This window comes from Sciurus vulgaris (genome assembly GCF_902686455.1).
Source record: "Sciurus vulgaris genome assembly, chromosome: 12".
Taxonomy (NCBI): domain Eukaryota; kingdom Metazoa; phylum Chordata; class Mammalia; order Rodentia; family Sciuridae; genus Sciurus; species Sciurus vulgaris.
Window position 1 is genome coordinate 4,980,496 of NC_136473.1, and position 21,776 is coordinate 5,002,271.

A 21,776-nucleotide genomic window follows, 5' to 3' on the forward strand; every position below is an offset into this window, starting at 1 on the left:
CCTGTGACACACTCCACATTTCCCTCCCTCTCTCCTTGTCCCTGCCTGCCCCCGCCATGGCCCAGGACGCTGGGCGTCTCCTGAGAGCTCAGGATCATGTCTGTGGATATCTTCCCGAACCTACGCTGTTAGTGTGCTGTCTTGCCAGTCATTTCTCGTCTCATAATGGAAACTTAGGATGGAAAGGGTCCATGTTGGCCTTTCCCTCTCAGTAACCTGTCCAGCCTGGCCAGCTTCCGCCTCCAGGGGGCGGTCTGTCCAACCACAGTACTTGCATAGCCCGCTTTGCCCAGGTGGCCCTGTCCGCGGTACTCACCTTGCTGTGGTGCTTTCCTGTCCTCTAGAGAATTCAGGCCTGGGCAGATGGTCAAGGAAGTCTAAGAACCTTGAGCCTCATGGGCTGCAGCTTTGCGGCTTCCACTTTGGCCGGTCACTTCTCCCTGTGCTGAGCCTTCAGTCATAGAGTTTCCCTCTGAAACACAGCCAGGGTTGCCAGATGAAGCACGGGATTCTGGTGACATTTAACATAAGCAAAAAGGAATGATGTTTAGCACGTATGGCCCAAATACTGCCTGGGACACACACTCAAAATTATTTATTCTTTATTTCTTGTTGAAATTTGACTGGCATCCCATGAGCAGAATCCACATACTCAGTCAAGTTCAGCTTGTCACTTACTTAGGTCTCCTTGATCATCTTAGGCCCAAACCTGTCCTTTGTCCTCAACCTCTGCTAGATGCCTCCGTCTCAAGTCCCACGGTAAATACGTCATCTTCCCTCTCCTGCACTGTTCCCCACCCACAGTTTTCTTTTTCTGTTGGTATTTTTGTACTTGTTACTCTAACAATAAAACTTTAGCTTGGACTCTGCCTTTTCCTTTTCCCTCCATCACCTGCCTCTGTCCATTTGTTTCGTCTCGCCTTGTTCCTGTCCCTGTCCTCTGTAATTCTCCCTCCCAGCCTTGCCAACTGGGCTGCTCCTGGTGACGCTCATAACCTCAGTCTGGGACTTGTCCCATCATCTCCTAATTCATTGGCTCTATATCTTCCAACACTTTTAGACAAGCTTGCCTTGAATGAGCTCACTTTCCTCTGTTGGAAGTTGGGCCTTAGGGTGCCTGTTTGTCAGGGATCTTGCTAGAATAAAAGGAGAGACTTGCATGCAAAAATGTGGAACTATAACTAGCACTTAGTACATGCTCAAGAAATTTTCCCACAGTGCCACTTTCCACATGCCACTGTCCTGCTCATGATACTCCCGTGTCTCCCAAAGCCTGTGAGACCTGCCCATGTGCCTACCTTGGCCTTTGGGCCTCCACTGCTTCTACTTTTCCTGCCTGATCACCCAACACAGGAATCCAGCACTCAGACCCACTTCCTTTCCCAGGCAGACTCATTGTGCAGCCTCATCTCAGCACCTTGTGCAATGTCACTTCCTTTTCTTCCACTCGACCTCTGGCTCCAGTCTCACGTTGCCCATGAAACCTCCTACATCACCCAGACCCTTTCTTCTTTCTTTTTCTATCAAAGATTGAGATATGTTACCGTCAAAGTAAAGGTTTCTATTCCTTCCCGAACGTTTCCCACTGGCAAGACCCGCCTTATGCACAAAAAAACGTTAAAGCAACGTCAGGATTCCTATTCTGCTTCATGCCCTGTCCCCTAAAACATGTATACATGTTCTAGTCTCATGAAGTCAGCTGTCTACGTTAGTTTTAATCCTGGAGATTTCTGCACATATCACTGGTTGTGTTACTGGGCTTACCGTGGTTTTCCTTGACATCAAGTAGTATGTTGTTTTTTTCCTGGGCTTGTCTTAGTTCATGCTAAACCAAGATGCTTGGTTAATAAAACTCCTCATACAATCTCCTGTAACTAGTAGGCCTCAACAAACACTGATTTGTGTGAGAATAAATTAAAAAGTAGGGGAAGGGAAAGCAGGGGAGAAGTTGGTTGGTTCTTTGGTTGACTATGGAACAGGGAATCTCAACCAGGGGCAGTTTTGCCCCCAGGTGACATTTGGCAGTGTCACGACTGGGTGCTGTTGGCATCTAATAATGCACATGGCAGCCTCCTCAGCAATGGGGCGGGGGGTCCAAAATAGCACTCATGCTGAGGTTGAGAAGCCCCATTACCGAGTCATAAGTCAATGAATTGCTCTCCATGGGAGGATAAGTAGGAAAAGTCCTTCAATGTCATTGAACCTGCCGGAACAAACTCACTCACTAATAAAACACACGAAGGGCTGGTACCGTTGGTCAGGGTTATAAGATGCTGGTCTAGGAACCCTGGGCAGGTGGAGGGATTGCGATGGGGTGACGTCAGAGGAGCTCTGAGTGTGGGTGTACCTTCCACCTTCTGATGCCTCCCCTCCCGTTTCTCTCACCAGTCCTTCCTCTACCTCGCCTGGTATATGACCATGTCTGTCCTCGGACACTATAACAACTTTTTTTTTGCCGCTCATCTTCTGGACATTGCTATGGGATTCAAGACCTTAAGAACAATCTTGTCATCAGTGACTCACAATGGCAAACAGGTAAGCGTTTATCGTTTTCTTCCCCTTGCAGGAAGTAAAAAAGCAACAAGTAACGTCAACGAAAATACAGTGAACCCTTGATGACAGTTTACTTTAGAGCTGCCCAGAACTGCATTCAGGCCTCGGCTTGATCGCTTAGCTGTGTCACCTTGGATGAATTCATGAACGTTTCTAAACGTTCATGAATAAGGGATTCCAGGAAATCCCTTATTTCCTGGAATGAAAATAGTAGAAGTACTTCCCTTATTGGAGTTTTGCAAAATTAAATAAAAACAAAGAGGACTTAGCACAGCGGATGGTAAACACTGAAGAGCTAGTTCTTCTTTGGCCCATCATGTGGCTCCTGTAATCCCACAGGGCACCCCAGCCTGCAGTGGCACCCGGATGCACTGGTCATATCAGAACACGAGATGCTTAATGAACTGGGACATGTTGAGCCTGGGTGTCTGTGCACACTTTTCTCTTCCTTTAATTTGAACCACAGAAAAGGAGTGTTCCATTCTTGACTTGGAGGAAGCGGGTCTGGGTTCAGATCATCAGCTTGTGGCACCTAGTTGCTCCGAGTTAAAACTTTCCATTATTCTGCAGCAAGTTCAGAAGCGTGCATGTTTCACTCATTCGCTGTTTCTCAAGTGTCCACCAGGGGGAAACACTTTTTCTGTTATTTATTTGGATTACCAGAGTCCTTTTCCAGAGTCTTCTAGCCCAGCACATTTAAAAAAAACAGTGTGTCTCTCCAAAACACTTGAACTGTGTCCACAGCAGCTCCCTCATCGAGATGCTTCGTTCTATAACTCCAGTAGGTGGTTCTTCTCATGTCACTCTGGGTTCTGAATGGGACTGGTATGCATGGCAAGCACAGTGACAGTTCTGCTGTGCTCACTGCCAGCCAGCACGTGGTGCTGAGCTCCAGTGCAGGTTCAGAGCTGGGCACGCGCAGCCTAATGTCTCCTACACGAAGGACCGCTGCCCCTTTGAATCAATTTCCAAGCTTTTGGGGGAATTATGGCTCATCCCTTTGGGTGTCAAATTTTCACTGGCAGAAGTACAGAGAGCTTAAAGGTCCTAAGAGTGAAACTGTGCACAAATTTACAGTGCCATTGTGCTTCACTTATAGAAATGAATTAAGGCTTCTATCAGAGTAACATGCTTCCTAGAGATGATAGTAAAGTGAATTTGTAGACAGTAAATACACAGTTACAGTCAAGAATGTAGGGTTGTATTGTAACCAGAGAGAGGACAAATAAAGGTAATGTATCTTAGTATGTTCAGAATTTCTGTGATATAACCAGAAATACACCACCATCAAGTTGGAGAGTCACATTTTTAATACCATATGCATATTCCCTGAAAGGTATCTGTAGCTGTAAAACTGGATAGTTTGGAATGAGAGGCTACCTAACGCTGAAAGAAGTAATGTGGCACTTCATTACACATTGAGAAAACTAGCCTTCAGAACATCTGTGGCCATTGGCCATGGTATCTTTTCACTTTGATCTTTGGTTTATGTGTACAAAGCAAGACCTCTTGGCTTTGTTTTTCAAATATTTGCTCCATGCAGTCTTACCAGTGGTGTTTCCAAGTTTTGGAGGCAACAGGACTTCCTGCTTAGTTCTAGAATGTGACTGAAAGAGAAAAATAACCCGGAACCCCTCTTACTGTCCTAGCAAAAACAAGATGGGCTTTATTGGGAATGTGGACCATTTACAGAAATACGATCTCATAAAAAGAGGGAAAGTACTCCATGTAGCTTCTGTTCTCAAGATTCAGAGGCTAGAGAACTGAGCGTTTTGAGCTGCTTACTGACATCGTCACCTCTATCTAGACATGAAGCTAAGTTATAATTGGTCCTACTCCAGCTGTCCCGGCCTCTGTAAGCGAGGTGGGCAGGCAGGTTTTGCATGCAGCATTGTTACCACCCGAGGAAGTGGGCATGTGAATGCATCTCACCACGGGGACTAAGGAAGGGGAGAAGGAAGAGTAACAGGGGGGGCAAAGCCAGCGGGGTCCTCCCAGCCAGACGCCTGGCATGCCCTCACGTCCCGTTTTCTGATTCCTGTTCGATGCCCCGTTGCTTTCCAGCTGGTGTTAACCGTGGGGTTATTGGCTGTGGTCGTGTACCTGTATACCGTGGTGGCGTTCAATTTTTTCCGGAAATTCTACAATAAGAGCGAAGATGGTGATACTCCGGACATGAAGTGTGACGACATGTTAACGGTGAGTTCGTCCCCACTTCCTCCACGCGGTGCTCAGGGATCCTCGCCCTGACAGGACAGAGGAAGAAGCACTGTGCACAGTGTAGAAAGTTAATCGACCTTTTGGAGAAAACAATTTTCATGTTCAGCTGAACATCAAGGGCCGTTTCCATCCATTTCCACATCTGCTGCCCAGCCTGGCCGTGGGTGGACTTGCCGAGTGACCCGGTTAGAGCCGAGGGCAGGGCCTGCAGGCTTGGCCTCATGCAGTCCAGTACCACAGCTGAAGTGCTTTCCTGGAGGACAAGTCGAAGCCATAGTGTTCCCTTTGCCTTTCTGACTTAAACTGAAGTCACTAAAACCCCGAGGTATGTCTCTGAATGGAATCTGCTACTTTTTGCTTTTACTTTGAGTATCTTGGTTTAAATTGACTATTTGGTCTTGATTTCCAAAATCAGTAGACGTTCAGGCAGTCACGCTGTTTTTCGTTGCTCTTCCTTAGCCTGCCCCTCTGCTGGTGGCGCATCAGAAATTATGCGATGTGAGCTCCTAGGTCAGTAAGAGGGAAACGAGGCAAAGGCTGCTCTGCTAGATGGAAGGAGATGGATCCTTCCATTAGCCCCTGGTTGAAATATCTTCATAATTGGCATTGTGGGTATAATGATACTAAAGTTATTCTAGAAAAAGTATATGCCCCAAAAGAGTGATAGGAGAGAAATATCAACACAAAGCAGACTGACAGGGCAGTTTTTTACTGGAGAATGACAAACCGGTGGAACAGAATAGAAAGTTTTAAAACAGATACAAATACTCATGGAAATTAAAATATGATAAAGGTGACCTTTGCAACTTGAAAATGAAGTAATTCCATAAATGGTATTGGCACCATGGACCAGCTGCTGGGGGGAAGTGACAAAAATGTGCATCAACCTCACTCTTTAAATCAGGAACAGGACAGGTTTGGCTCCTTAAAATAATAATAATCTTTAAATAAGGAAATGTGTGTCCAAGTATGATGTAAAATCTGGGATCCACGAATGCTAAAAATTAGTTGAAAAAAAGAACAACTCTAAACAGAGTCTTAAATACGAATGATAAACTGGCAAAAACTACATTCCGTGCCAAAACACAGGACCAGTTTCCTTCATTTGCAAATTCCTTATCACATCATTAAGAAGACATAAGCCAGGAGAAAAAAAAATGGCAAATGTCATGAGCAGGCAATTTGGAGTAAAATAAATTCCATGGGCTTGTAATTTATTGCTTTTAGTGTGATTTGGAAAGAGAAATATAAGATTATGGAAAAGAAAGAAACCACTTAATTGGTAAAAGTAGAACTCATTGCAAACCTTTCTTCTTCAACACATCCTTTTCTACAATAAAGTACTGCAGTTCCTTTATTTGAAAAAAAAAAAAAAAAAAAAAAAAGAAAGAAAAGAAAAGATGCTAAACCCCTGTCACAATGAAAGAAATATAAATAGAAACAATGAAAACCCACTTTTTATCCATTAAACTCGAAAAGTTTCGGAGTTTGCCGACCCTCAGTTGGTGAATTGATGGGGAAACCAGTACTTTCATGAGTCCTACTGGAATTGGGATTGCTGCCACAATTTTAGAGAAATTTTGCTGTATATCTGTCAGATTTTCCAGGACACATATCCTTTGACCTGCCAGTGTCGCTGCTGGTAATTTACCTAAAGGTTTCTTCACAAATACTCCTTTATGTGTCCCAGGACATTAGCTACTCTCACAAATTGGAAATAGTCTAAATTATCAATAGGGCCCTGATTAAATCAGTATGGTAGATTCATCAAAAGCATGTAACTATTTAAAAATCTGTGCGCTGATAGGGAGAGACATACTGATGACATTGAAGACCCCGGGAGAGGAGGCGCTGAGATGTGGACCACAGAGCAGGAGAGAGGGAGAGATGTGTGCTCTTCATTTTATATACTTTTTCACCCTGAGTTGTGATCATTTCTAACCAAATTCATCATTTCTTTTATTTTAGAAGCCTAAGACTTTCCCCCACCACCGCCGCGTTATAAAAGAGAGCTTAATTCAATTCTTCTCAATATAATCACCATCTACAGGGGTAGATTTCCTGCCAGGGGGGTGGGGCAGGGCATCCAGGAAGCCGAGTGGGGGGACTAAGAGGACACTCTTAATCCTCCCAAATTTCATGTCCCTATTACCACCCTGAAGATGTGCTGCATATCACGTTGTGATGTTCCTGTGCCAGTCTCCTACTTAGGATAGTCGTGGACATTCTTCCAAGACTCAGTTGCTCAAAAGGAAGAAATGCCATCCCGGGTTAGGGTTCATGACCTGGACCTGAGTGTTCATCAAGTGCTTGCACAGGACTCCTTGTAAGTAGGTAATGCGCCACGAGTTGTCCCATGGCTGGGACCTCCCCACACTTACGCGCAGGAGGTGCTGTTACTGTCCCCCTTTTACAGATGAGACTGAGCTCCTGAGAGTTGGAGCAACTTGCCACAGGCCACACGGTTAGGAAGGGTCACCTTCAGCCATTGCTCTGCCACGTGCTATCAATTGCTATTTTTGTGCCAGACATTTGTTGAGGACAAGGTCTGATGAGTAAGCACCACCCCTGCCCTCAAGGGACCCGCATGAGAACACCTTTGTGGAGATTCCACTAAGCTCCTTCGTCTTCTAAGAAGATCTTCCAAGGACAGCATGCCCCAGAAAATTCCAAGTTTTGGGAAACCTTGCAGAGTAACCTGATCTGCAATACTGGTGGGCGGGGGGCTGGTGATCTCAGATGGTGACACTGAGCGACGATGTTAGGTGGGGGGATGATCTGCCACCCTGGCTCTCCTTTCCATGCCTAAGTAAGCCCTTGGCACCAGCCTGGTCGCCCTGCCCTGGCTGGGCCGCACTCCACCCGGGTAAGCCACGCAGAGCTTCCTTAGAGGACTCTGTTCTCTCCGTGGTTCTCAGGATGCATTTCCATCATTGCTGTTAATTTTGCTTGTTAAGATGATGGCCTTCACCCCTTGCTTTTGGCCAGTCTCACAGGACCCAAATACAGAAGCTGGAGGATTTGTCTCTTTGTACCATGAGGAAGCATGCGTCTTGATGGTTTGAACAATAAACTTAGCTGGGGCCTTGGTTCTCTTGTGTTCCAGGAATTTTTGAGAGTCTGTGGCTGAGGCTGCCTGGCCCAGCTCCATGTAGGGTCTCACATCTCTGAGGGTAGCAATTAGCTGGGACTGTGGTGAGGTTGCAGGCTTCATGAGGATATCTCAGCTGTTTCCTGCCCACGAGAGAAAATGCAGTTCCCAGACACTAGCTATGCCCCTGCTCTTAGCCTGTCCAGTCAGGGGTGCTGCTAATCAGGGGAGCCAGGCAGGAATCTGAGGCTTTTCCCAAGCTCATGGCCAGCTCCTTGTTCTTAAAAATTCCCAGTCTTAGGGCCTAAGTACCCCCTGGCTTCTTACTAACCCCTGTGCCATATCTTCTTTAAAAAGCCGACCCAGTGTAGAGTGTCACTGATCACCCACCACGGTGCTCTTTCAAAGCACAGGCTCAGTGTGCCATTTGGCAGGAGAGAAGCAGAACAGGAAATGGTCACCTCTGACTGTAATTCAGTTCTCACAAGTGAAGCCCCTCTTGGTGATGTCTCTTTAGCAGTTCTCTTCACAGGATGAGATCTCTGTTCTACAAGAATCTCTGATTTCTCTTGAGCTGTGGTTCCTCACTCATGTCGCTGCTGGGGCTTCATGTGCACGTCCACCTCCTCTGCGGGAGGGCAGGGCCAGCAGTCCAGGGGGCCTCTGACGGCTGGTGCTTCCCGCAGCTGCCCTGCCTCACAGCAGGTGGCGCTGTGGCTGCAGTTTAACAACTCCAGGTTCATTGGGGATTTTTTTTTTTTTTTAACCCCCTGGATTATGGTGTTTTGAGTCTGAGAATCTAATTAAACCAGCAGTGTCCTGATAGAATTTGAACCTTCTTGCCAAGAACGTAGGAGGAGAAAGTGAAAAATGATCTGAAGTCCAGGGGAAAAAGATGGTTGCGGCTGAATAGCTGGGGAGACTGAGCGGACCTGTGTGAAGACACTCATCTTTGCAGGACGGGAGTCACGGGCAGCTCTGGTGGCCACCCAGACCCCTGAACTCGTGGCTCAGGGAGGACTCCAAGGCCTGTCCACTTTGGAAAAAGACTTTTGGGGCGCTGGAGATGGGCGTTAGGTAATCGTTCTAAATGGCCCCAGTTAATGGTTCTCACCCACGTGACCACCTTCCTAGGGAGGAATCGCTCTAATTCTTTTTAGTTTTCTCTCTTCCAGCCCCCCCTCCCTTTTTTGTTCAACATAAAGTCTCAAACATAATCGTCACCTGTCCTCCTGAAGGTGACACATCATGGTCAACCCCAGAACAGATCCATTGGTAGATGAAGAAGAAGAGGTGCAGCATATAAAATCCTGAGAATTAACAGCTGCCTGGTCCCCATCTTTGTGGGATCAGGCACCTTTCTTCCTCATTACTCACGTTTTCTGAAAGAAATTTATCTTTTTTTTTTTTCCCTCCAAGAATTACATCTTCTCATCTCCAGCTCTTGTTACCAGGCTTGGCTAATTCTATGAAAAGAAAAGTAGGTGAAGGATTCTCATTTTCAGGAGCAGAAGGATAACTCAGTCGCTGAAAGGCCTGGCACCCCTCCCCCGCATGGTGGGTCTTCACCAGGTGCCCCCTGCAGGGCGCCCCTGCAGCCACCTGTGTGCGGCACTTGGGGCCAACCACGTAGAGAATCAGTACCAAAATCCCACAGGTGAACTGTGTCCCTCATTCTTTTCAAATGTGGTATTTTGTTGAGCCTAAATAATCAAATCCACAAGACCCTGAATCTTCAGCATGGCCACGAGTTTGCCACAGAACCCTGCTAGCATCCCTTGCTTATCGTGCTTGGAATTGCCATAGAAGGGACACGGGTCATGCGAGGCAGGGACACTGCTAGGAAAGGCTGGTTGGATGGCCAGTGAGAGAGAGGAAAGGAAGGAGACATGCCTTGTTGATGTAGCTGATGTCGCCGTTGACCGGGGATGAGTTCTGCTTCCTCAGGTGTTGAAGTTTGAACACTGGAGAAGCAGCCAAGGCAAGCAGGTTAAGCAGGTTTTATTTAAAGGTAATAATACAGAATTCTCCCAGGAGAAGGGGGCCATGGCTGATGTTCTAGAATCCCCCAAAGTGAGCGCACCCTACATCTTTTATAGGCTGAGGTCTCTTTTGTTCTCCAGGTCTCTCCCCCGTTTTCTCTCCTTCCTGCCTAGGTGACTAGGCCTGGTTTTACAGGTGAGATGGGCAGGGGAAGGGCCAAAGTGGTTCAGCCAGGCAAGGGCCCAGGGGGCATCAATTAGCAGCTCCTTGCCTGCCATCCTTGATAAGGACAGGTAAATTTGGCCATCATTGGGCTCCAGAGATCCTTGACATTCCATTCTCCCGAGGGCAGTCTCCAACTTCCAGGGGCAGATGGCTTTCATGGCCTCCATTTCCTCTATTCCACGGGATCCCCTATTTCTACACTAACTGCCTGTCCCCAATTCTGGCTTCATAGCCCCAGGTGTAAGTCAGAGTGCCAAATCCTACTCAAAAGCTCACATAGCAGACTGTGGGTACAGCTCACTGGGGGGAGCGCTCGCCTACCACATTCAGGGCCCTGGATTTGATCCTCAGCAAGGAAAGATTTCAGGTAGCAAGTTGACACATTCTTTCCTAAAGAAAAGCTCTTTTTGGAAAGCCATTTATAGTCCCAGAGTCTGGTGAACAGGAGTCGGAGGAGCTAGCTGGTGGTGCTCACTAGCGCTGGCTCACTCAGCTCCAAGCGAGCAGAGCTAGAGAGCTGGGTCATTCCAGCGCCTGACCAGAACCACATCCTCCTTGCTGCTCCCCAAGGGCGCTGGTGTGGGCATCCAGGACCAGAGTTTGCCATAGAGACATGCCAGCCTTCCAGACCAAGGGCAAGCGGATCGCCCAAATTAAACAGGGAGGTTCTGAATGCACAGCGGTGCTGGTGGAGCCAGAGAAACAGGTGAAACAGCCTGTACCACTTTATGACCCGGGCACGGGGTGGCCCCAGGCAGAGCCGCCCTTTCCTCTGGCCACAGCCGGGCACATGCGGAGGCACAGATTTGGAGAACATGTCTTCATTTCTTCTTAGTAAAAATAAGAAATACGTGTGCTAAAAAGAACTGAAACGGTGCTCAGGAATATGCAGTGAAAACAAAATGTCCTCACCCCACAGATCCCCTGGCAACAGTTTCAGGCATCAGGCTTTGAGAAATCATTGCAAAATCCTGGGGGGTTTCTTTTTAAGTGACTTCCTTTAAAATTTCACTAGCAGAGATGGAGGCGGGAGTCCAGAATGTGTGAGCCTCCCAGAGGTTCCCGTGTACGGGTAGGGCCAGGTACCCTCAGACTCCTGCAGCTCTGAGGCACTGTCCTGGGCTCAGGGTCCCCCTGGGTAGGCGTTGCAGGCCCACCTGGAGATGCTTTCCGTTTGCTGTGTGCCGGGCTGACAAAACTCTTGTGAACAACAATCGTTGAATCCTGCTCATTCGTTCAGGCCTCTGACCCGGGAATCCTTTGGGCTCCTGGGTCTCATTCCAGCTAGGAGCACTTCGGTATCTTCCCATGGCCTGTTCTTTGGCTGCACTTTCTGCTGTTCCAGGTCACCTGAGAATTTGGGGTTCGTGGGTTGAGGCCACAGGCCTCCACAAGAACGACCCGTCTCACCCTCATTTATCTGCAGACGAGTTTAAGGTTCCTGTCGTGGCCAGGTGTTATTTTAGGCACTGGAGCAGGCGCCAGAGTAGCAGAGCCACTTCTAGTGGAGTGAGGCAGACCATCAGGCGAGCTGGTATCCAGGTGTGGAGTTCAGGAAAGACAGCAAGGCTGGAAAGGTCTGGAAGTAGTTGGCCCAGAGACGGTCAGTTCACCGGGAATCAGAGACAGGTCCCCTGAGGGAGAACTGGAAAAGAAAAAGGATCAGAGAGCCCAGTCCTGAAGAGAGAGGGAGATGGGAAGGACTGGCATGGGAGGCTGAGAAGGAGGCCAGAAAGGGAGCAGAGAGCCGGGAGTGCCCCCTGTCACCAACTGAGATGGCATTTCAGGGTCTTTGCCTCTGCGCTGTGGAGGCAGTAAGCAAATGGGCTTTGAATTGTTGGGTGACACGGTGGTCAGGTCAATCAGAGCGTTCGGGACAATCCAAGAAGACCTACCGAGAAGGAACTAAGTTATTCCCAAGAGGATGAGTCGGGGAGAATGGGAAAGGACACTGCAGGGAGAACGAGAGCCCGGGAGAGTTCCTGTGGAGGTGGTCTGGGGGAGGCAGGGGTGAAGGAAGCACTTAGTGCGTGAGTGCGGCTGGATTCTGAGCCCGAGGTGGGAGCTGGGCTCCACCTTGAGTCAGGAAGACATACTGGGTGCTCCAAGTCAGTGGCTGTCAACTCGGCATCACTTTGCCCTTTTGTTGTCACCGGGGTCTGGGATGCTACTGGCATCTTGTGGATAGAGGTCACAGGATCCTTCTTGAATAGCCTGCCGTGCGTAGGACAGGCCCCGCAGCGGGGAGTTACCCAGCCCAAATGCCAGTGGCCTGGGGTGACAGCCCTGCCCGGAAGCCACTGCAGGAGCCCCTGCTTCCCTGTGCTGGGCGCCAGCAGCCAGCTTTTCTTGCTGCTTTCCTGTTTCGGAGTCTAACCAACGAGCTGCTCTTCCTCTGTCTCTCCCCTCTCTGTCTTTCTTTTTCATGTTGGTGGTTAAAGTAGGAAAGAATCCTGGCCTCCCGCCTGTACTCGCTAGGTGAGGGCAGAGGGTGAAGTGGAGCCTGCGATTCCAGATCGTTCAGCAATGCTTGTCACCTCCCCTCGCCTCTGCTGTGTCATCAAACGACTGGACAATGCAGTCTTACAGTTTTTTCGGGCCCTTCCGTGGGGTCATCTGTGATCCCAAATGTGTTGGTGTCCAAATGCTAATGAAGGGTTTTCGTTATCTGCAAGGTGAGACGGAAGGTGCTAAGCAGAGCACAGAGTATGGGGTTTTGATGGAAAGACAGTGGCAGGTAGGAGCCAAGCGTTCGCATCACAGTTACCAGGATTAAAATGCAGAGATGGGGCTAGGGTTGTGGCTCTGTGCTAGAGGCTGGCCCAGCACCTGTGGGGCACTGGGTTCCAGGCTCAGCACCACATAAAAGTAAATAACGGTATTGTGTGCATCTACAGCTAAAAAATATACTTAAAAAATGCAGAGAGATGATTTGGAGAAACTTTCTTTTTCTTTCTCAGAGAACTTTCCTTCCTCTTTCCCTTCCCCCCTTCCCCCTCCCCCTTCCCCTCCCTCCCCTCCCCTTCCTTTCCCTTCCCTTCTGTACCAGGAATAGAACCCAGGGTGCTCAATCACTGAGCCACCTCCCCAGCCCTGTTTTACATTTTATTTAGATACCTGTCTCACTAAATTGCTTAGAGCCTCGCAAAATTGCCGAGGCTGACTTTAAACTCGAGATCCTCCTGCCTCAGCCTCCTGAGCCTCTGGGATTACAGGTGTGTGCCACCACATCTGGCCTTGAGTGTAAAACTGGGAGACACCTTCCCAGAAGTGGCACCTTCTGTCCTTTGCAGTGCTACATGTTCCACATGTACGTGGGGGTCCGTGCTGGAGGGGGCATCGGGGACGAGATTGAAGACCCAGCGGGAGACGAGTATGAGATCTACCGCATCATCTTCGACATCACTTTCTTCTTCTTTGTGATCGTCATCCTCCTGGCCATCATCCAAGGTGAGCCCCCTCCTCCCGAGGTCAAGGACATCTGGAACTCGAGCCACAGGGGCTGGAGCTGATGCTCAGGGTGGGGCACGGATGCCATGTGTTCTCTGCAAAAGCCAAATAGGACTTTTGCTTTCCATATTTCTTCCTAGTGAAACTCACAGAGGGAAAAATAAGCAGCGTGGGGCCTGAGATGGGGAGAGGGGTGCAGTTTTCTCTGGTCGCCCTTGAATAACAATGGACAGAGCACTTCCTTTGGCTTGAATCCCAGTCCTGCTGCTTAGGAGCTTGAGGAGGCAGGGAGGCTGGACTGAACCAAAGCCACGTGGGTCTGTCACATGGAAGTTATGTGAATCTCTAAGCCCTGTGCGTGGATGTTGAGAGGTTCTAAAAAGTGACATTCATTCAGATACGCAGTGTCATGCCTGACGTGTAATCAGGGCCGTGTAAGCAGTCGGCGCTCTCACCGTGAGAACCCACCTCACCCAGGTACGTGATTCCATCACGTGCCCCTCCCACCAGCAACGTGAGGACAGGGTTGTTACCCACACTTTGCCTGGGAAGCAGCAGCCTGGGGGAGTCTGTGCAGTTTGAGCAGAGTGTGAAGCCCCTCAGTGCTGGGCCAGAACCCACATCCAGTCTGGGTGGTCTGGACTCTCAGTCCTCACTTCTAGCCACGGGGCCACCATGACCCTCTGGTTCTTCTTTTTACTCTAGGCTAACTTGGAGTGTGGGCTTTTTCTTTTAGAAAAAGTATGCATTTTATTTTCTCTGCTTAACACATGTATCCTGACTTGAAGGAAATCTCTATAAATGTGACAGTACCCTTGAAGTTCCACAGGCAAAAAGTGGCACTGTTTTTTTTTTTTTTTTTTTGCTCAAATACGTGGAGAAGTTTAAAGGATTTACAGTCCATGTGTTGCTTCCTCATTGAGTGAAGCAGAAGTGTGTTTTGTAAGATGGCAGGATCAGGAAACACTTGGAGGGAAGTGAACAGCCAGCAAGTTGCAGAAGAAGGGCTGAGAGTGGCCCTTGGCAGTTTCTGTTCGCTCCACTGGATGGAGCTATGGAGCGTGTGGGCCGAGTGGGAAAGTGACAGAAGGCAGGTTTCCCACTGTTTCTGTGGTGGTGGTATTTCCAGCTGAATATTCCCAAGCGGTCTGGGGGACTCCTCTACGTTACCACCATGAACCTCTCTGCTCCTTCTCATCAGGAAGCAGGTAGTTACATCCCATCCGATGCTGCCGAGTTGATTCGCAGTTTCTTGCGGTCTGTTAGTTCATTTAAAAATGCATGTTTAGTGAGTATTCGCCCCAGTCACTTCTTCCACCCACAAAGAGAGCAGCTCCCGGGATGGAGAGTCGGATGTGGGCTGGAACGTCTCCCAGGTTTTGCGCAGCCTCTGACATGGTTGTGTCTTTTCCCCTTTCCTAGGAAGCAACAGGCAAATGCCTATGAATCTGTTATTCTCTGGTCGATAAAGATTAAACTGTCTCTGTTTAACCCTAGGTTTAATTATCGATGCTTTTGGGGAACTGAGAGACCAACAGGAGCAAGTCAAGGAAGACATGGAGGTGAGCCTTTGCCCGTGGCGAGGCTTCAATGCTGCCACGATGCTCATCTTCCTCACGGCCTCTGTCAAGAGGAGCCTGGTTGGGGGCGGAAGGGCACTGGGACCCGGTGTGGTTCCATGGACCTGTCTTCAGTCAGCCAACACGTGTGCTCAAGCGGTGGGCTCGGCTGGACCTGAACTGCAGTAGTGGGTGCCATCTGCCCTCAAGAAGTGGGGAGGCCGTTCAGCCCAGCCACAGATCCTCCACAGATAGGCACTCATGGGTGATTGATTATGGGCAGTGTGACAAGCTCCTGACGGGGCAGCCCTGCGTACTGGGGTCTCCGGGGCTGGTGCTGGTCACTCCTGGGTGATCAGGGAACTTCCTGGCAGGGATGCCCACGCTGAGGCCTGACGCTGGTGGGGTGTGGGTTTGAGAGTGAGAGATAAGGACAGCTTCGGACCTCCCTCCTCATGTCCCCTCCTGCTCCAGGCTGGTCTCCAGGGTACCATTCACATGGGATTGTGGGAGAACCTCACCATCTGAGGCCCTATTGCCAAGGCAATAGGGAATTTGGTTATGAGGAAATTTTCTTGAGAGCATAAATGGTTCCAGATGAAACATTCAATGCTAGTGATGGAGCTTGAGAGGGAAACCAGTGAATGAGGAGCCTTATAATAACTCACTTGGCAAATTTAGTTGAACATGGACAGTGGGAAAGAAGGCAAGGGTTTAACAGGGGGCAGGGTGATGGGGTCTGCATCTTAAATGGTAGCTGTGGGTCAAAATGAGGGTTAGGGTTAGTGGACTTGCAACTGGCCAGGCCAGGGCCAGGGAAGGAGGCCACCAGCATTTCCAGGAGAACGTCTGAGGTTGCTGAAGAAGTGTCCCTGAGGAGCAGGATGAGATGGATGCAGCTGTCCTCGGGAGCTGGACTGAAGAGAGTTGTCTGGCCAAGTGCAGCAGATGAGGAGGATGGAGCAAGCCTGCAGATCCGTGGACTGCAGCCATGAGTCCCCAGATAGGCGATGGTGGCTCAGTTAGCTCACCTGGGTCAACAGAGGAAGAGCAGGCTCCTGGAACAGCTGGCCAGTGTGGTTTGGCCCTTTTGGTTTAAGGGACATGCAAAGACCTGATTGTTCTCCCAAATTCCAAATGTGGTCAGCAATTGCTGACCAATAGGGTGGGATGAGATTCATAAATGACCTTCATCGTGCTGACCGCAGGACCTAGACCTGCCTCATAAGCATGCTTCAGATGGAATTAAACCACTTCCAGCTGGTGGGGGAAGAGGGGCATCTGAGTCATATGAGGACAGTCATCACTGAATCCACCTGATCTGATACATAGTCACTGTAATCTAAAGTTCACATCATGAAATGAAGGGGCTGCTGCTCCTTGGGTGTGTGTGAGCCAGTCCTGCAGGTGACCGACCAGCAGCTACCATTGTATGGTGTGTATGAGGAGAGGCAGAGTCTGGAGGTGGGGAGGTAAAGGGACCAACAACCAGTTCCCGGAGCTGACGGCTACTCCAGCACACGCCTGTTGGTTAATTCTCACCTCCCTGTGCCCACCCAGGCAGGCCCACCCCGAGTCCCGGGAATGCCTCGTGGCTAGGTATTAGATCTGACCCTCCCCAAAGGGAAGCAATGTACCCCTTGCCCCTCGGGTTGCCAGACTTGGTGGTGCAGTGTCAGGGGAGGGCAGTCCATCCTGCCTGGGTAGCTGAGTCAGTGTCATGATCAAGAGTGGTTGCTGAGTCTGGCCATCTGCACTGCAGTGGGCTGCAGAAAACAGGTATGGCTTGGCTGCCTCTGACCTGCACTCTGCATTCGTTACTCGCTGCCGGGACTAGTGTCATTTAAGCTACGCTCAAATATAGTCCTGGCAACCGTTTTGTTTATCTTCAGGGGTCTGGCACAACCTCCACACGGGGTCTCTGTGCCTATTAAGCAAACCAAACGGCTGCCTCTGCGTGACGAGTTGGGTTTTGCTCTGTGAGCTCCTGACATCCCATGTCTCCCTCTGTCCTTTAGACCAAGTGCTTCATCTGTGGAATAGGCAATGACTACTTCGACACCGTGCCGCACGGCTTCGAAACGCACACTTTGCAGGAGCACAACTTGGCCAATTACCTGTGAGTCCTGCCAGACTCTTCTGCCCACCCCAGGCAGCTGGAGGCGCGGGAGGGGGGCGCCTGCTCTCTACGCAGTTGCTCTGATACCTTGGAAGAAGGACCGACAGCCAGCGGCTGTCCTTTCCTCTGGAGCAGGTTGGATTATGAAATGAAGCTGTGGCTCCTCACCTGAAGGATTCTCTCTGGAAGGTGGAGGGGGAGGGCGGAGCGTGGGGTGTGGAGCCTCAGGGAGTCTTGGCTCTTCCCTACGTCGAACAGGAATCCTCCAGCTGCTTCCTCGGGAGGGGCGAAGCCTGCTTTTATTAAATTTGCAGAATTGCAGTCTCTTTAGGCACTCCCGGAAACCTAGGGAAAAGCTGCTTTTGATTTTTTTTAATACATAGAAATCTGGTCATTATTTGGAAGTAGTCAAAATTATAGTTGGGTAAAATGTATTCCTAGTTTCTGGCCCAATCTTAGCATCAAAAAGAATTATAGGAGAAAAATGGTTGAACTATATTTGATCAAACCCATCAGAAAGTGGGGACAGCTCACTAAGCAAATCTGCAATTCAATTCATCAGTGTTGCTTGGACCCTGCCGGAGTGCGAATCTTCACCTGCCGTCAGGGTGAAATCGTGCATCAGATCAGAACACTCAAGTCAGCACCTCCTTACCTCTTTTCTGTGCACTGTAATTAATTTTCCACAAACTGTGTTTGTGGTATTTCCTCTGTGCTTACCACAATGGAATGCAACACAAGATGTATAAAAATATCCCCTGTTTGTTCTGATATTTTCATGTGATCCCTTCCTGATGAATCTTTCTTTATCTGTAGGTTTTTTCTGATGTATCTCATAAACAAAGACGAAACCGAACACACGGGACAGGTAGGTAACAGCGACTCTACCTCTTCAATAAGAAATGACAGAAGAAATGCCCCACGCACTGGGCCAAAACATGGCCCTACACAGTTAGTGGGGAGTGAGCCTCAGGTGGTAGTTGAGGTGTTATGATGTGAAATGCCTCTTCCGTGGGGGAGTCTGGAAAGATTGCCTTCCTTGAAAAAGTAGAATTTTAATTTCACATCTTAAACTTTCCAATGTTGGATTTATGCTTGGAAGCTGTAAGACAATTGAGTATTTTTAATTATAAGGCCCTCGATTGCTTAATCAGATGACTGATGATTTCAAATGAAGGTCAGCTCACTCTATTATGGTTAGTTGGAAATGACAGAACACTCCATGTCTAAGATTTTTAGGTATTTGAAAGTCCCTTTTGGGACTGCTCACCAGAAATTGTTTATAGTTTGAAAAATGATATAATTAATAATAATAATATTTAAGAGAACCCTCAAAAGCATTTATCACAATTATATTTTTATCATCATTATATTTTTATTCCCAGAAGTAAATAAGGCCTGGTCTAGTTATTTGAAACTAAATAAATTTGGATTTCCCTGAAGTTGAGCTCCTGTCTCACATCCTGTGTGAGCACACAGGTCTGCGAGACAGTGTTAACACATTCCCTTCGCCTTTCAGGAATCGTACGTCTGGAAGATGTATCAAGAGAGGTGCTGGGAATTTTTCCCAGCGGGGGATTGTTTCCGGAAACAGTATGAAGACCAACTAAACTAAAATCATGCCCTTACCACCTCTGAAACCAAATGGGACTTCCTCCCTCTCTCTGCCTCTGCCCACCCTCCCTGTCCCCCGTCTCTGTCCTCTTGGAAAGAGCGTGCTGATTTGGCGAACGGCCAGCGTCCTGTGCTCTCTGGGAGCATCAGAGCTCTGTCCCTAAGGATCTGACTGTGCCCCCCACCTCGTGCATTTTCTTTGAGAAATAAAAACTGAAGAGGAATCTGGATTCATACCCAGACAAAACGGGGACTCTGGGAAGAAGACCATCGCGGACACTCTACCATACCACGTGGGCAGTTTCTCCTGAGGGTCCTGGACGCCTCCTGAGCCCCGGGACCCTCACAGCGGAGCGTGGCAGCCACACTCACCGGCCTCTTTATTTCACCATCGGGAAGGGAACCGTCTGAGGGTCACAGCACTGTAGCACTTAGCCGATTGCCGTGGACACCAGTTGCGAAGGGAAACCGTGCCTTATTCTATGTGGGTTGAGCTATGCAGAAGATGTGCATGAAAAGCATCTTTCTTTTCTTCACGTCCACCTTTTTTCCTTAGTTAGATTGAGTTCGTGAGGTTTTTTTTCTTTCTTTCTTTTTTCTCTTTATTCTTTTCTCTGGTGGGGGAGGGTAAGAAAAGCTTTCTCACCTGCTTAAAAAGGTAGGTGATGTGACTCAGGATGGACGAGGCCCTTCTCATTCACCCTCCCCGTCTGCTCCCGCTCTTATTTTGGTAATGCTCTGATGCAACACTGCAACGTTATGAAATCTTTGTATGAAAACAAAAAGACCGCAAAAAACACACTTTCGAGAGAAATCATTCATTGCATGTTTATTATGCAAGTTTAAACCAACCACGAAAACCTTCCGAAGCAAGTTGATCAACATGAGAGATCTTCCATGATAATTATACCCATAGTAATAAAGTGTCGTGGGCTTACTCGTACATTTGGAACCCGTGTCATCCACCAACAATGTGATACATTAAGAACTTGACGGTAGTTTTGGGTTTTCCTCTTTCTTTCGGCCACCCGTGATCAGTTGTTGATTAAGGACTTCTCGTCAGGCCATTTTTTGATATCAAAGCTGAAGCAATATTCATTCAGGGATTTCATCAGTTGCGTCACAGACCATGGGTGATATACAAATTGCTCCATTTTTTCCATTTTGAGTCCTTTTAAATGTAATGCCAATCTTTACAATTAAAAAGACAGATTCAGAATGGAAGTAAGGTCATTTTGCGAACATTGGAGCTCTTTTATTACAAGTCTGCTTGTTAATTTTAGAATTGTAAAACTGCTCTGATTAAACTATTTAACTAACTTTCTGGTCTTCTTTTTTTCTCCATTTCACTTATCCATGGGGTTCATAAAACCCGCCTCTAAGTTGAGGCGTAGGACAGACCTTCACACCGTCAGACTTGTGTACAGTTGAGCAGGATTAGGTCTGTATTCTGGAGCCTCAGAGTCATGGCACCAGGTGCCACCCCTGTCCTGAGGGTAATGCAACCACAGGAAAAAATTGGCACCTTTCCAGTCGTTTACTTCTTATATATCCCGCATTTTACAAAGCCCTTCTTGCTCAGGGGAATATTTTTTTCTGAAATAATAAGGATCCATTTTCTATCTTAATATGAAAAAGAATCAGTGTGTAAGTGAATGGGGGCAATAAACACTCATATGCTAATTGAACAGGTGCCATGTGCCCAGAACCGTGGTGGACATTGGTGGCATATCACCTGCCCTTTACACCTCGCCAGACAGCATCCACCTACTCTAGCACCTGAATTCTGCATTTGTCTTTTAGTATCACTTACGTGGGGACGGGAATAAATTTGGCTGTGCCACAGGAGTAACTTCCAAGCTGCTCAGGGAAGTGATCCGCCCTGTGGAGTCTGAAGTCAATCAGGTCAGCCGTGTAAAATATCAAAGGGCACATTGCCCTTTGCCACAAAGGCCGCAGAGGAGTGAATCTTTTTCCAGGAGAGGAAGTCTAGTGATGGAGTTAGACCTTCTATTTATAACACTCAAAACAGTTGACACAAAACAGCAGCGTGGGTGAGAGGTGAGTCAGTGAATTCATAGTTACTCCTACATTTTGCAAGTTCTTTTACACCTTACTAACTGGTGGCTCTCGGCTTTCGATTCCTGGAACATGGGGGAGAGGCTGGAATCTGGGGAATCTTGGCCAGTGGGCCTTGCACATATATCGATGTTGAGGGAAGAGTGAAGAAGCAGAATGGTCACTGCAGAAGTTGCTCTTTTCCAGTCTTACCATTGGCCAGCAGAGCAGGACCCTTCTTCCCTTCTGGAGGTCTCCACAGAAGAGGGAACTTCCCTCATCAGCATCACTAACACCCCCCTCCCCCCAGAAAATGTCTCAGCAAACCTCAAAATGCAATGTGGCTGTCCACTTCTGATTTAACTTGGGACTGCCTGACCCAAACTCAAGAAATGTGATCCTTTTAACAATTTTACAGCAATATTGAAACATTTGCAAAGAACGCCATGGTGGATTGTGTGTGCTCCTAGCTCAGCTCAACACGCACAGAATTCTGCTCTTATTCCATGTGTTCCTTGAATCTACCCCATCAGGCAAGTTGAGGTTCACAGTTGAAGTTGAAAATTTCCAAATGCATTTGGGTTGCAAGAGTCTAAATGGTGCTCGTTGGATGGATCATTATATTTCACACACAGGAGGCAGTTTGTTCTCAGCCCCTCAAAACTGATTGAAAAGTCATATTGTAATGAGCAAACTTCACACCTGATTGCAAAATCAAATTCAGAAAAATGGAACATGTCTCCATTTTCTAGCTTTCCTGGAAAAATGTTCCATTGTTCTTTAAGCTCTCATTTTCTGGCTGAATGTACCAATGTGGCCTCATCTCTGTTAGGGCCTCTGGGTGGTGATCACTGGTGAGTGCTGCACTGATTCTGGACACCGAACTTTAAAAACATTGATTATC

General features: G+C 48.2%; 1 protein-coding gene across 3 annotated transcripts in view; it reads left to right on the forward strand.

Annotated features, from left to right (window-relative positions):
• RYR2 (ryanodine receptor 2) overlaps nt 1–20,134 on the forward strand; it is a 609,490-nt gene extending 589,356 nt beyond the window's left edge. For all 3 annotated transcript variants that reach the window (XM_079107027.1, XM_079107029.1, XM_079107028.1), the window contains 7 exons: nt 2,389–2,535; nt 4,618–4,752; nt 13,366–13,522; nt 15,020–15,084; nt 17,100–17,200; nt 18,017–18,068; nt 18,720–20,134. In XM_079107027.1, the coding sequence (XP_078963153.1) occupies nt 2,389–2,535; nt 4,618–4,752; nt 13,366–13,522; nt 15,020–15,084; nt 17,100–17,200; nt 18,017–18,068; nt 18,720–18,815 (753 nt within the window). In that variant the 3' untranslated portion in view covers nt 18,816–20,134. The remainder of the gene's footprint in view (nt 1–2,388; nt 2,536–4,617; nt 4,753–13,365; nt 13,523–15,019; nt 15,085–17,099; nt 17,201–18,016; nt 18,069–18,719) is intronic.
• Nucleotides 20,135–21,776: the final 1,642 nt, after the last annotated feature.